This window comes from Halichoerus grypus, chromosome 7, assembly GCF_964656455.1.
Source record: "Halichoerus grypus chromosome 7, mHalGry1.hap1.1, whole genome shotgun sequence".
Lineage (NCBI taxonomy): Eukaryota > Metazoa > Chordata > Mammalia > Carnivora > Phocidae > Halichoerus > Halichoerus grypus.
Window position 1 is genome coordinate 150143192 of NC_135718.1, and position 13399 is coordinate 150156590.

General features: G+C 42.4%; 1 protein-coding gene across 1 annotated transcript in view; it reads right to left on the minus strand.

The window, feature by feature from the left end:
• Nucleotides 1–13399, minus strand: part of ATF6 (activating transcription factor 6) — a 209362-nt gene that overhangs the window by 194936 nt on the left and 1027 nt on the right. Inside the window, exon 2 of the mRNA XM_036103526.2 lies at nt 1003–1079. Within this exon, the coding sequence (XP_035959419.1) occupies nt 1003–1079 (77 nt within the window). The remainder of the gene's footprint in view (nt 1–1002; nt 1080–13399) is intronic.

Consider the following 13399-nt stretch of genomic DNA (forward strand, 5'->3'; position numbering starts at 1 on the left):
CTCTGGTCATGATCCCGGGGTCCTAGGATCGAGCCCCACACTGGGCTCCCTGCTCAGCGGGGAGCCTGCTTCTCCCTCTCCTCCCCGCTCGTGCTCTCTCTCTCTCTCTCAAATAAATAAATAAAATCTTTAAAAAAAAAAAAGCCAATTTAATCAATAGATCGCATTCTCAAACATCTCATAAGGTAAACAAAAACTATCAAAATTTCATGTACTGATTAAAAAGTATATCACGTATTCTTACTCTCTTCTATTGATGCATAGTACAACTGCTAAATTATTCTTTGAGAAATGTCTGAGAAACTCACTAAGCATTACATATTTTTGTACTCAGGTTAATAAGGGCTTAAAAAATAAGTAACAAATATCCAATCTGATTGATGTACATATAAAATCACTGTTCACTTGAATTACTCCCCAAGTGAAACAGCACCTCATCCATTAAAGAGTAAGACAAAATAAAAGAGTTCTATAGGCCAATGTACTATGTACTAAAACAAAAAAGAAAAAGATATTTTTGAGGCCTCAAAGTGCTTTAATAATAGCTTATACACAGACTTCTAACCATGCACAGGCAAAGGTAAGGACATGTCTAAGTTTCAGAGCTTTCTATACTAAGGATACGTAACTTTTAAAAAGGAAGTTAGTAAGTTCTGCTTGACTGGATCCATGACTCACATACACCCTTTAACATCATCATTTCCCTTATGCAGCAAAGTATCTACAAAAGCCAAAAAGTAGGCAGTTAAGTGACTTTTCCAAAGTCACCCAACTCTTGGTCAAAGGTAAACTTAGAATACCAGTCTTCTCCCACCAAGACCAATGCAGTTTCTACAATCCTAAATTTACTGAGTAAAAAATGGCTGCTAACTTTCACACTTAATACTAAAAATTATTTAAACTGAAATCACTAGCCTAAACCTGTTATCCTGAAACCATCTTGCAATAATTAGAAGATTAAATATCACATTATTCAGTAATTCTCCCCTAGTAAATACTTACATAAGTTTCCTTTGCTGCATCCAATTGCAGGTCATCAGCGTCTGTGAAATAGCCAAGTTCAGCAAACAGTGTAGAATCTTGGCACAAAAGGGTAGAGATTAAAAAAAGAAGAAGAAGAAGAACAGAGATTAATTGTCAATTCAATATTTCAACAGGAGAACAAGCACTGTACCCCTAAGCCAGCTCTATTAGGGGTTCTCATTAGCCATTACTATTATTGATAAACTCCAGCAGTGTGAATGACAACCAATTCAAAGCTATTTCTAATTCATGTATTGTTTTCCACATCATTTTTATCTTGTGATCTAAATCCTTACACCAGGGATTAACAAACAAGTTTTATGTCAGGTCACATTGGACTAAATGATAGTGACTTTTACTAACAGGAATTCTGAGGCTACATCTGGGCTCAACATGAAAATGTACCATGATTAGAAAGGGGAACCCTGGGGCGCCTGGGTGGCTCAGTCGGTTAAGCGTCTGCCTTCGGCTCAGGTCATGATCCCGGAGTCCTGGGATCGAGCCCCGCATCGGGCTCCCCGCTCAGTGGGGTGGCTGCTTCTCACCTTGGCCCTCCCTCCTCTCATGCTCTCTCTCTCTGACTCACTCTCCCTCAAATAAATAAAATCTTTAAAAAAAGGGGGGGGGGGATCCTCTTACACTGTTGGTGGGAATGCAAACTGGTACAGCCACTCTAGAGCTACCCTATGACCCAGCAATTGCACTACTAGGTATTTACCCAAAGGATACAAACATAGTGATCAGAAGGGATACATGCACCCCAATGTTTATAGGAGCAATGTCCACAATAGCCAAAGTATGGAAAGAGCCCAGATGTCTATCGACAAATGAATGGATAAAGAAGACGTGGTGTACATATACAATGGAATATTACTCAGCCATCAAAAAGAATGAAATCTTGCCAGTTGCAACGACATAAATGAACTAGACGGTATTACGCTAAGCAAAATAAGTCAGTCAGAGAAAGACAAATACCATACAATTTCACTCCTATGTGGAATTTAAGAAACAAAACAGATGAACATAGGGGAAGGGAAGGAAAAATAAAATAAGATGAAAATTGAGAGGGAGGCAAATCATAAGAGACACTGAACTCTAGGAAGCAAACTGAGGGTTGCTGGAGGGGACGTGGGTGAGGGGAAGGGATCACTGGATGATGGGCATTAAGGAAGGCACCTGATGTAATGAGCACTGGGTGTTATATGCAACTGATGAATCACTAAATTCTACCTCTGAAACTGAGGAAAGAAAGAAAGAAAGAGAAAAAAAAAGAAGAAAGAGAGAGAGAGAGAGAGAGAAAGGAAGGAAGGAAGGAAGGGAGGGAGGGAGGGAGGGAGGGAGGGAGGGGAAGGAAAATGTACCATGGCTGATCAGCAGTGATGATAGAAGAGGAATATGGCAGCCCATGGACCTCATATTTGCCATCCAAGCCTCGGTTAAGGGTACAACCAACTTTCTATCTAAACAATAAAGGCCTCACTTACCTAAACCATTAAATTTATTTCAGCAAATCTAACTAATTCCAATTTCCAGATAAGATTTCATTATAGGGGCACCTGGGTGGCTCAGTCGTTAAGCGTCTGCCTTCGGCTCAGGTCATGATCCCAGGGTCCTGGGACTGAGCCCCGCATCGGGCTCCCTGCTCTGCAGGAAGCCTGCTTCCCCCTCTCCCACGCCCCCTGCTTGTGTTCCCTCTCTCACTACGTCTCTGTCAAATAAATAAACAAAATCTTTAAAAAAAAAAAAAAAGATTTCATTATAAACCAAGAAGTTTATGGACACAGAAAATACTCTTTAATAAACGAGGTTGAAACTTCCTGTAGAGATAGGTCAAGATGCTGAAAAGGCCAAAGGCAGCTGATTACCATACAACCTGTGAAGTGTCCATTTTCTCTAACGTGTTCAGAATCTCAAGAACTTCAAAGAGTTTTTCCAAATCTAAGTTTGCTTTCGTACTCCCCAGTATCATGCCACTGAAACTGCTCTGCTCATTTCCTCGTGTAACATACAGGAGCTACACCACCAATCTATCATAACTCAGCCAGTGACAGAATCATTTCACCAACCTACAACAAAATAATACCTAGCAAAGGGGCGCCTGGGTGGCTCAGTCGTTAAGCGTCTGCCTTCGGCTCAGGTCATGATCCCAGGGTTCTGGTATCAAGTCTCATGTCAGGCTCCCTGCTCTGCGGGAAGCCTGCTTTCCCCTCTCCCACTCCCCCCTGCTTGTGTTCCCTCTCTCACTGTGTCTCTAGATGATAAATAAAATCTTTAAAATAATAGTAATACCTAGCAAAAAATTTTGTGTAGTAGTAATAGAAGGTTATTCACACAACTCTCACAAAAGGATGACCTAAAACTCGGACGCAGAGCCAAAAACACGTAAGCAGAGAACTGTGGCTACGTGCCCCACACAGAGGCTGAAACCCTTGAAAGAGTTCTCTCTACTGTTGCCTCTCATTTCTCCTCTCCCATTCTTTCTGGAGCCTGTTTTCACCAAGCTCCTCTCCCACACACACAAATAGTTATTATTGTCACCAACGACCTCTACGTTGCTAAATTCAATGGTAGATTCAAGGTCCTCGTCTTACTTGACCTATCAGCAGCACTGGACGGAGTTGATCCTTTCTTTTTTTTTCTTTTTTAGATTTTATTTATTTATTCATGAGAGACAGAGAGAGAGAGAGAGAGAGGCAGAGGGAGAAGCAGGCTCCCAAGGAGCAGGGAGCCCGATGCGGGACTCGATCCCAGGACCCTGAGATCATGACCTGAGCCGAAGGCAGACACTTAACCATCTCAGCCACCCAGGCACCCGGAGTTGATCCTTTCATATTAATTGAAACATGTGCTTCACTTGGCTTCCAAATTACCACACTCACCTGATTTTCCTTCCACCTCACTGCTGACCCTATCTTGCTGGTTCCTCCTCATCTCCTGGCATGAAATAGTCCCTGGGATCAGCATAAACTTTCTATCTACTCTACTCCCTTTGTGATCTCAGCTGAGTTCATGGCTTTAATAGCATCTATATGCCAAGAATTCCTAAATACACATCTGCAGCCCATACCTCAAGATGCACGTACATACTGGGTACATCTCTTAAGACCTCTTGGAGGTCTCAGACGTAGCACATCCCAAACTGAGCTCCTGATCGCCCCCAGCACACCCCCTACTGCTCTGTCCTCATATCAGTTAATCACAATTCAATTCTCCCAGTAGCTCAAGCCAAAAACCCTAGTTGGAGTCACTGTTTACTTCTCTTCACTCTCCATATTCAAACTACCAGCAAATCCCATCAGTTCTGTCTTCAAACTATATATCCACATAATCTGGTTTTTACCTTTTCTTCCCATCTTTCCTTCCCCTCCCATCTTTCCTTTCCTTCCTTACATTTCCCATGACTGAGATGTCAGCTTCCGAGGAAGCAGGGCAATGAGGATATGGGGCTCTGTGTCATCAATTGTAGCAATGTGCCTGGTATCCAAGGAAATGGGATGGCGCGTGAGAGAGGGGGCTGTCCAGTGTCGGTGGCAGCACGCCCAGGCTGCCAAGGAAATGGGGCAGGAGGGAGACAAAGTGGCAGATGGAAGAGGCAGCCTGAATGTTTACGAGAATGATGACACTGAACAAATGGCTTAATCAATTGAGCAAATAATGAAATACATCTAAAATACCTGGAGCCAGGTTTCTCACTGTCCAAGAAAGTATGCACAAACATGGAAAGGAAAGAGCGTAAGAGAAACCTAAGATGTTGGACTGGCATTGGAAGTATTGGTATGAGCCCATTTCTAAAAAATACATACACACAGAAGAGTTATAGATGTTTGTATACATGTGTATATCTATACACACACATACATGCACTAGTTCTGTGGGCTGAAAGGTCCTAGAACGGTGATATCCCAGTAGCAATGAAAATACTCTGTGGTCAAATCCTGGATACTAACTGCCATCCTCCACTAAATGAAAGTCCATTAAAGAGCTCTTTGGAGAAATGGCTGATTCCAGAGCTGAAGCAGGGAAAGCGCAAGACAAGAATGGAAAATCTTGTTGTGACAGAAAATAAGGAAATTCTCCGAGAATGATTGGAATATGTCAAAAGAAAAAAAAAAGAGCTGATATGAATGGATTCCCACTGGTCAAACTGGGGAAAATCTGGGCATCGAAATAAAATGGGAGTACCAAATTTTAACCCACTGAATCAAATAGGAGTCAGTGGGTCCATAATGAAATAAATACACACATACACACACATATACAGAGAAAGCTCTTTCTTACAGTACAATGTCAATTAATAAATGCAGACAGAATGACAGCAGAGATAATCACCATTTGACATTAGAGTGGTAGTGGATATAGGCAGGAACTATCAGTGGAGGCTAGGGCTGGTGGGTGGAGGTTTAACAAGGAACAGGATATTGGTGTGATGTCAGATTATCTCCCCCAAAACAGCAATCAAAGACAAAAGGGGAAATAGTGACTTTACAGTGGCGAAACCTGGCAGATACCAACTGGAGCATGTGATCAAGATGAACCTCACCTTGGGACAGATCAACATAGTGTTGTGATTCTCCGAGAAGAGCACAGTGTGATCTCTCTGGCATTCCAGCCACGGATGCATGGCCTGATTCTGGTCATGAGAAAACCGTGGGCAGACCCAGATTTAGGGTCATCTTGGAGACTAAAACACCTGTATTCTTTAAGACTGTCAAGGGCACAAGAGACAGAAAAGGACTAAGAAACCATTCCAGACTGAAGGACATTAAGGAGACCTGACAAGTAAAAGTGATGTGTGTTTGCAGGGAGGATTCTGGTCGAGAAAAGAAAAAGAGCCATTATTAAGACAGATGGCGGGGCGCCTGGGTGGCTCAGTCGTTAAGCGTCTGCCTTCGGCTCAGGTCATGATCCCAAGGTCCTGGGATCAAGCCCCGAATCGGGCTCCCCGCTCGGTGGGAAGCCTGCTTCTCTCTCTCCCACTTACCCTGCTTGTGTTCTCTCTCTTGCTGTCTCTCTCTGTCAAATAGATAAATAAAATCTTAAAAAAAAAAAAAGAAGAAGATAGCAAGAGGGGAAGAATGAAGGGGGGAAATCGGAGGGGGAGACGAACCATGAGAGACGATGGACTCTGAAAAACAAACTGAGGGTTCTAGAGGGGAGGGGGGAGGGGGGATGGGTTAGCCTGGTGATGGGTATTAAAGAGGGCACGTTCTGCATGGAGCACTGGGTGTTATACGCAAACAATGAATCATGGAACACTACATCAAAAACTAATGATGTAATGGTGATTAACATAGTAAAAAAAAAAGACAGATGGCAAAATCTGAATGGCAGCTGCGAGACGGATGGTAACATGTCAATGTTTATTTCCTGACTGGAAGGAGTACATGGTAGTAATACAGGAGTATCCTTGCTTTGCAAGGAGGGGATACATACTGTAGTATTTAAAGATAATGGGTCAACACATCTCTCTCTAATGAAAAAGAAATGAGGTAAATGCAATAAAATTTAACAGGGAATCTGTGTGAAGGGCATGCAACTATTCTTACTTTTCTTTAGTTTTGAAACTATTTCAAAATTTAAACATCTAAATAAAAATATGTGGGGGGGTGCCTGGGTGGCTCAGTGGTTAAATGTCTGCCTTCAGCTCAGGTCATGATGCCAGGGTCCTGGGATCGAGCCCTGCATTGGGCTCTCTGCTCACTGGGGAGCCTACTTCTCCCTCTCCCTCTGCCTGCCGCTCTGCCTACTTGTGCTCTCTCTCTCTCTCAAATAAATAAAATCTTTAGAAATAAATAAATAAATAAATGTCCAGCTCTTGATTTCAGCTCAGATTGTGATCTCAGGGTGGTGAGGTCGAGCCCCTCATCGAGCCCCACGTCAGGCTCCACACACAGCGTGGAGTCTGCTTGTCCCTCTCCCACCCCCAGCCTTGCACTCATGCACATGCTCTTGCTCTCTCTCAAATAAATAAGTAAAATCTTTAAAAAAAAAATAGTCTCCAAAATCTTTCTGGTAACTTGAAATTTTAATGTTTACTAAGATAAGTTAAATGATGGATATTTGTTGACTACCTAGATCATTTCCAAATAAAATAAAATACTGAAACATTAATTACTGAACATAGGTTTATCCACTTTTCACTCAATGGGGAGTCTGCTGGAGATTCTCTCTCCTCCCTCTGCCCCTCTCCACTCACACGCACTCTCTCTCTCTCTCTCTCTCAAAAAATAAAATAAAATAAAAATCTATGTGTGTATACATTTGTATATGTGGATGTATTTGTATATATCCATAATCCAACCACCTCCATTACCTCCACTGCCACCACTGCAATTCACTCAGATCACTACATTAGCCTCCAAATGTTCTCTCTGCTTCTGCCCTTGCCCGCCCTTCAGTCTATTTTCAACAGAGCAGCTAAAGTGAGACTGTAAAAACACAGGATATTATTGGGAATCAGGATTTTCACAGAAAAGACATGTAACCCAGCAGGGAATGCTTTGTCCAGTCGGGCACCCCTGGACTCCCTGTACATAAGTTCTCCCAATAAACCTGTATCTCAGAAAGAAAAAAAAAATGTAAGTATATAATGTAAGAAGGTGAGAAAGAACCCTGTCGTACTGGCTTTGACCTGTAGGTATTAGTATGAATTCACACTGTTTAAAAATACCTATTTCCTTGTTCTCGGGAGGTACCTGATGAAATGTTTAGGAGTTTCATATTATCTGTAGCCTACTTTCAGGTGATGAAAGAGGAGGGAAGTATGGGTAATACTGAATGTGGCAGAATGTTAACAGTTGGTAAATCTAGACGGGGGAATATAGGGTATCACTGTAGTGATCTTTTAATTTTCTGCCGTTTTTAAACAAAAACCTCTCTGTGGTTTAAAAACAACTGAAAGTAGGTTAATAAATGTATATCTACCAAAAACCCCCAAAGCATCCATAAGAAAGTGGTGGTGCTGGTAACCTCTAAAGTATCTCTAAAATCTATTGCCTATTCCAACGTCCTCTTCACCAGTCTCACATAACCAATATTTAGATGTCCCTTCACAGTAGTAAACTATGGTAGCTATTATTTTTAACTTGCTCAGCAAGCTTTCCCACCTGACCTTGACCTGACCATTTATTTATTCATTTACTTCTTGTCAGTTTAGTAAGATGAGAAATGGCCACCAGGTTTAACAAAATGGAAATCGGGGTGACCTTAGAGCAGCTTTGGTGGAGTGGTGGAGCCTGGCTGCAGTGAGACAATAAGGAGAAACTGTAGTCAGTGAACATGGTTTGTTTTTATTTTTTTCCTTAAGAATTCTGCTGTAAAATAAAGAGAAACACAGTAGCAGCTAGAGGAGACGTAACATCTAAAGAAGGTTTGGAGGGTTTTTTCTTTACTCTGAATAGGAGCAACAACTACACGTTTATTGACCAGTAGAGATGACCTAGTATAGAGGGAAATGATGACATACAGGGAACAGAAGGAAGAAGTCTCGAGCAACACTCTTGACTAAAGAGGAGGGATCTACAGCACATGTGGCTCCAGTGAGAAGCCATTTGTTCCCAACAAGGGAAGAGAAGGTAAATATGCTGCTAGGTGGGTAGATGAGGTCATGGGAGATTGTGGAAGTTCTCTTCTGATTCAAAGGAAGGGGGAGGAGGTGACAGAGGTTTGAAGAGAGAAGAAATTTCATAAAAACAACCATCGAAAGTGGGAGAATGAGAGGACCAGGCAAATATGATCTGCCAGGCCACACCTCAAGGCCTGTTTCAGGTTACTATCATAAATCAGTTAGATTTAACCAAGCTTGTGGTTCATCCAAGAGAGAACTACAAAACACAGAAACAAGGTGCTGAGACTGTGAGCGAGGGAAGTTATAAGGAGTGCCCAAGGAACTGAACTGGGTAAGGGGGAAGTGATGACACAGAGGAAATGGGGAGCAGTGAAAACATGGCAGGGTCCCAGCAGGACCACAGGGACTGACGGAACGCAAAAGAGAGTGAGCTGGTAAGACAGGAGGTGGTGGGCCGAGTGGGGGCTGTTGAAAAGGGGACTGTTACCAGCACTGACAAGGTTTCAGCTTATGATCAGGGGAGGAAATGGCTGAGACAGGGTGGAAGGCCAGATCACTGGTGGAGAGGAGGCCGAGGAAATGAGAGGTCAGGATATTTAAAGTACTTCTGAGTATCTGAAATCATCCAAGGAAGGAATGTTGGAGAAAAGTGACAGACGTAACAGGGATGGGTAGAGCACAGCATGTTGTGACAATGTGAAATTCAAACTGGATGTTTCTTAGGGAGGATGAAAGGAGAATGAGCTGAACGTAGCAGTGAAAAACAAGAAAGTTGACTATCCCACCTTTAGAGGCCCAAATGGCAAAAAGGATTCGAGAATCAAAATGGCCGCCATTCACCAAGCCTTCAGAGAAAGCAGCAGCCACCAGGAGAGTCAGGCTGCGGTCAGTGCCGGAAGGCCAACTTTCACAGAAGAGACTGAGGATATAAAAGAAACCAGAGGGGCGCCTGGGTGGCTCAGTCCTTGAGCATCTGCCCTGGGCTCAAGTCATGATCCTGGGATCCTGGGATCGAGCCCCGCATCGGGCTCCCTGCTCCGCGGGAAGCCTGCCTCTCCCTCTCCCACTCCCCCTTCTTGTGTTCCCTCTCTAGCTGTGTCTCTCTCTGTCAAATAAATAAATAAAATCTTAAAAAAAAAAAAAAAGAAATGTGTTTAAACAAACAAACAAAAAAAGAAACCACAGAACCAGATAGAAGCTTCTGATATTGGTACATATACCTCACATGTGGTAAAAGATTGTTTCTGTACAAAGTCAAGACAGGGAGGAAGGGAGGGAAAGAAGACAAGGAGAGGAAAGACATGCAGGTGACAAATAAGCATATGAACACATGCTCCACATCATAGGTTACCAGGGAACAGCAAATTAAAACGACAATGAGGGGGACGCCTGGGTGGCTCAGTCAGTTAAGCGTCTGCCTTCAGCTCAGGTCATGATCTCAGGGTCCTGGGATGGAGCCCCACATCGGGCTCCCTGCTCAGTGGGGAGCCTGCTTCTCCCTCTCCCTCTGCCTGCCACTCTGCCTACTTGTGCGCTCTTTCTGTCAAATAAATAAATAAAATCTTAAAACAAACAAACAAACAAAAAACCCAACAAGGTGGGGTGCCTGGGTGCCTCAGTCAGTTGGGCGACTGACTCTTGATTTCGGTCATAATCTCCGGGTCATGAGATTGAGTCCCATGACTCTGGGCTCAGTGGGGAGTGTGCTGAAGATTCTCTCTCTCCCCCCGCCCCCACTCACGCACGTGCACACATGCGCTCTCTCAAATAAACAAATCTAAAAAACAAACAAAAAAACCAACAACAAGCTACCACACACACTTATTAGAATGGCTAAAATCCAAACACTGGCAACATCAAATGCTGGTGAGGATATGGAGCAACAAGAAAGAACATTCATTCATTGCTAATGGGAAGGCAAAACAGTACAGCCATTTTGGAAAACAGTTTGGAACTTTCTTTCAAAACTAAATATGCTCTTACCATATGATGCAGCAATTATGCTTCTTGCTATTTACCCAAATGATCTGAAAACATGTCCACACAAAAAGTTGCAAATGAACATAGCAGCTTTATATACAACTGCCAATATTTTAAGGCAACCAAGATATCCTTTGATATGTAAATGGATAAACAAACTGTGCTATGGACTGAATTGTGTCCCCCCAAATTTATATGTTGAAGCCATACCCCGCAGTGTGACTGCAGCCAGAGACAGGGTGGTCTTTAGGAGGTAATCAAGATTAAATGACAATTTAAGAGCGGGGCCCTAATCTGATAGGACCGTGGCCTTACAGGCAGAGGGAGAGAGAGAGCCTTCCCCACCCCCCCCTCCACCTCTCTCTCCCTTCACTCCTCTCCCTCTCTCTTTCCTCTCCTGCCTCTGCCTTGTGAAGACACAATGAAAAGGCAGCCATCCACAAGTCAGGAAGAGCCTTCACCAGAACTTGACCATGCTGGCACCTGATCTCAGACTTCCAGCCTTCAGAACTGTCAGAAAGTAAATTTCTGTTGTTTAAACCACCCAGTCTACGGTATTTTGTTATGGCAGGCTGAGAGACCAACACACCGTAGTACATCCATACAATGGAATACTAGTCAGTGCTTTTTAAAAAAAAAAAAAAAAAAGAGCTATCAAGCCATGAAAAATCGTAGACAGATCTTAAATTCATGTTGTTAAGTGGAAAAAGCTACCTACTGAACAATTCCGACTGCATGACATTCTGAAAAAGGCAAAACTAGATAGATAGTGAAAAGATCAGTGGTTGCTTAGGGCCCAGGAGGAGAGAGGGAGAGATGACTAGGTGCAGCACAGGGGATTTTTTAGATACATGAAACTCTTCTGTCGGATACTGTACATACATGATATTAGATATTCGTCGAAACCCACAAAATGTACAACACAGAAGGAATCTTAATGTAAACTATGGACTTTAGTTAATCATACTGGATCAATACTGGCTCATCAACTGTAACAAATTCACTACATTAATGCAAGATGTTACCAATATGGAAAGTTGCAGGGGGGGTGTAAATAGAACTCTATGTACTATCTGCTCAATTATTCTGTAAATCTAAAGCTGTACTAAAAAGAAAGCCTATTAAATATTAAAAATAATTATGTGAAATCCAGGGGGCGCCTGGCTGGCTCAGTCGGTACAGCATGCGACTCTTGATCTCAGGGTTGTGAGTTCGAGCCCCACGTTGTGTGTGTAGAGATTACTTAAAAATAACTAAAAAATCTTAAAACAAAATAAAATAGAGTAATTATGTGAAATTCAGATTTCAGTGTCCATAAACAAAGCTGTATGGGAACACAGCCACACTCATTTACATGTTCAGTTTACGTTGCCTATGGGCCTCTGGCTGCTTCTGCACTCTAACAGCAGAGTTGAGTAGTTGCAACAGAGACCACAGGACCACAAAGCCTAAAATACTTACTATCTGGACCTTCACAGAAAATGTTTGTAGACCACAGCTCTAAATTTCATTACCCAAGTTAAAGGGAAAAAGCACATCCCACCATAGGCTGTTCTGAGCTAATCACTTTATTTAATTATTCAAAGTTGTTAGAGTGATAAGTACTAATTACATAATCTGAATTTTTAAATATCACTGGCCACCTTCTAATATTAAAAAAAAATTTAAATAAATCAGTGAAGTCTTTGGATACTCAAAATGGCAACTCCCAGAAAAAGCCATATTCTACTGAAAAACAGTAGCAAAAAAGTAGTGTTTCACTTTAGCGCCTGCAAAATCTATCCTGCTTACTAAACACCTAACAAATCAGAATTAAAGTGAACAACTAAGAGAAGATTGTTAACAGTTTGAAAAGAGAAGCCTGGAAAACAATAGGAAATGGGCACATTCAGGGAGGGGCAGGGCGGGATACCTGAGTTAAGTCAGTGAAACAACTACAAAGAACCTAATGCTCTGTTAAAGAACATTAGGACTACGCCTCAATTTATCAAATTAATCAGGAAAATGCAGCCTGAGTATCAGAAGACAAAATAATGCTTTGAGGAAGTGCCCCACAGTTGCAGTTTAAGAAATATCATGAAAATGTAACAGTTGACTAGCTGAGAAAAAACCGTAACTACCTGACACTCTAGATTTATTAATAACTGGGAGGGGGTGGATCTTGGGAAGAATCAATCTACAGAAATAATTAAGGAAAGCATTATAGGGGCACCTGGGTGGCTCAGTTGGTTAAGCGACGGCCTTCGGCTCAGGTCATGATCCTGGAGTCCTGGGATCGAGTCCCACATCGGGCTCCCTGTTCGGTGGGGAGCCTGCTTCTCCCTCTGACCCTCCTCCCCCCTCTCATGCTCTCTCTCTCTCTCCTTCTCTCTCTCAAATAAATAAATAAAATCTTTAAAAAAGAAAAAAGAAAAGAAAAGCGTTAGAGAATAATGACTAAGAGCAGAGGCTCGGGAGGTAGACAAACCTGGTTCTGATCCCCCTTGTGCCACTCACTAGCTAGAAGATTGAACATTCACTCTCCCTCAGCCTCAGTTTTCTCATCTGTAAATTAACAATAACTCCTTGTGATGTTGGAAGATTAAGAAGATAATGCATGTAAAAGCTTGCAGGACACCTGACACAAATGAAGTGCTAGGTAAATGGTAATTACTATCACCACTACATTTGGCTCAGGATAACATACTTGAAATTGACAGTCTACAGTTTTTCCAGCAACAGCTAGGAAATCCACCAAGGGCTGAAATAAATCTCTCACGTCATAATTTTAGAGAAGTTCTGTCCTTGAAAAGTCAAATGAGAACTTCAGTTCAGTAAACGGAATTGAGA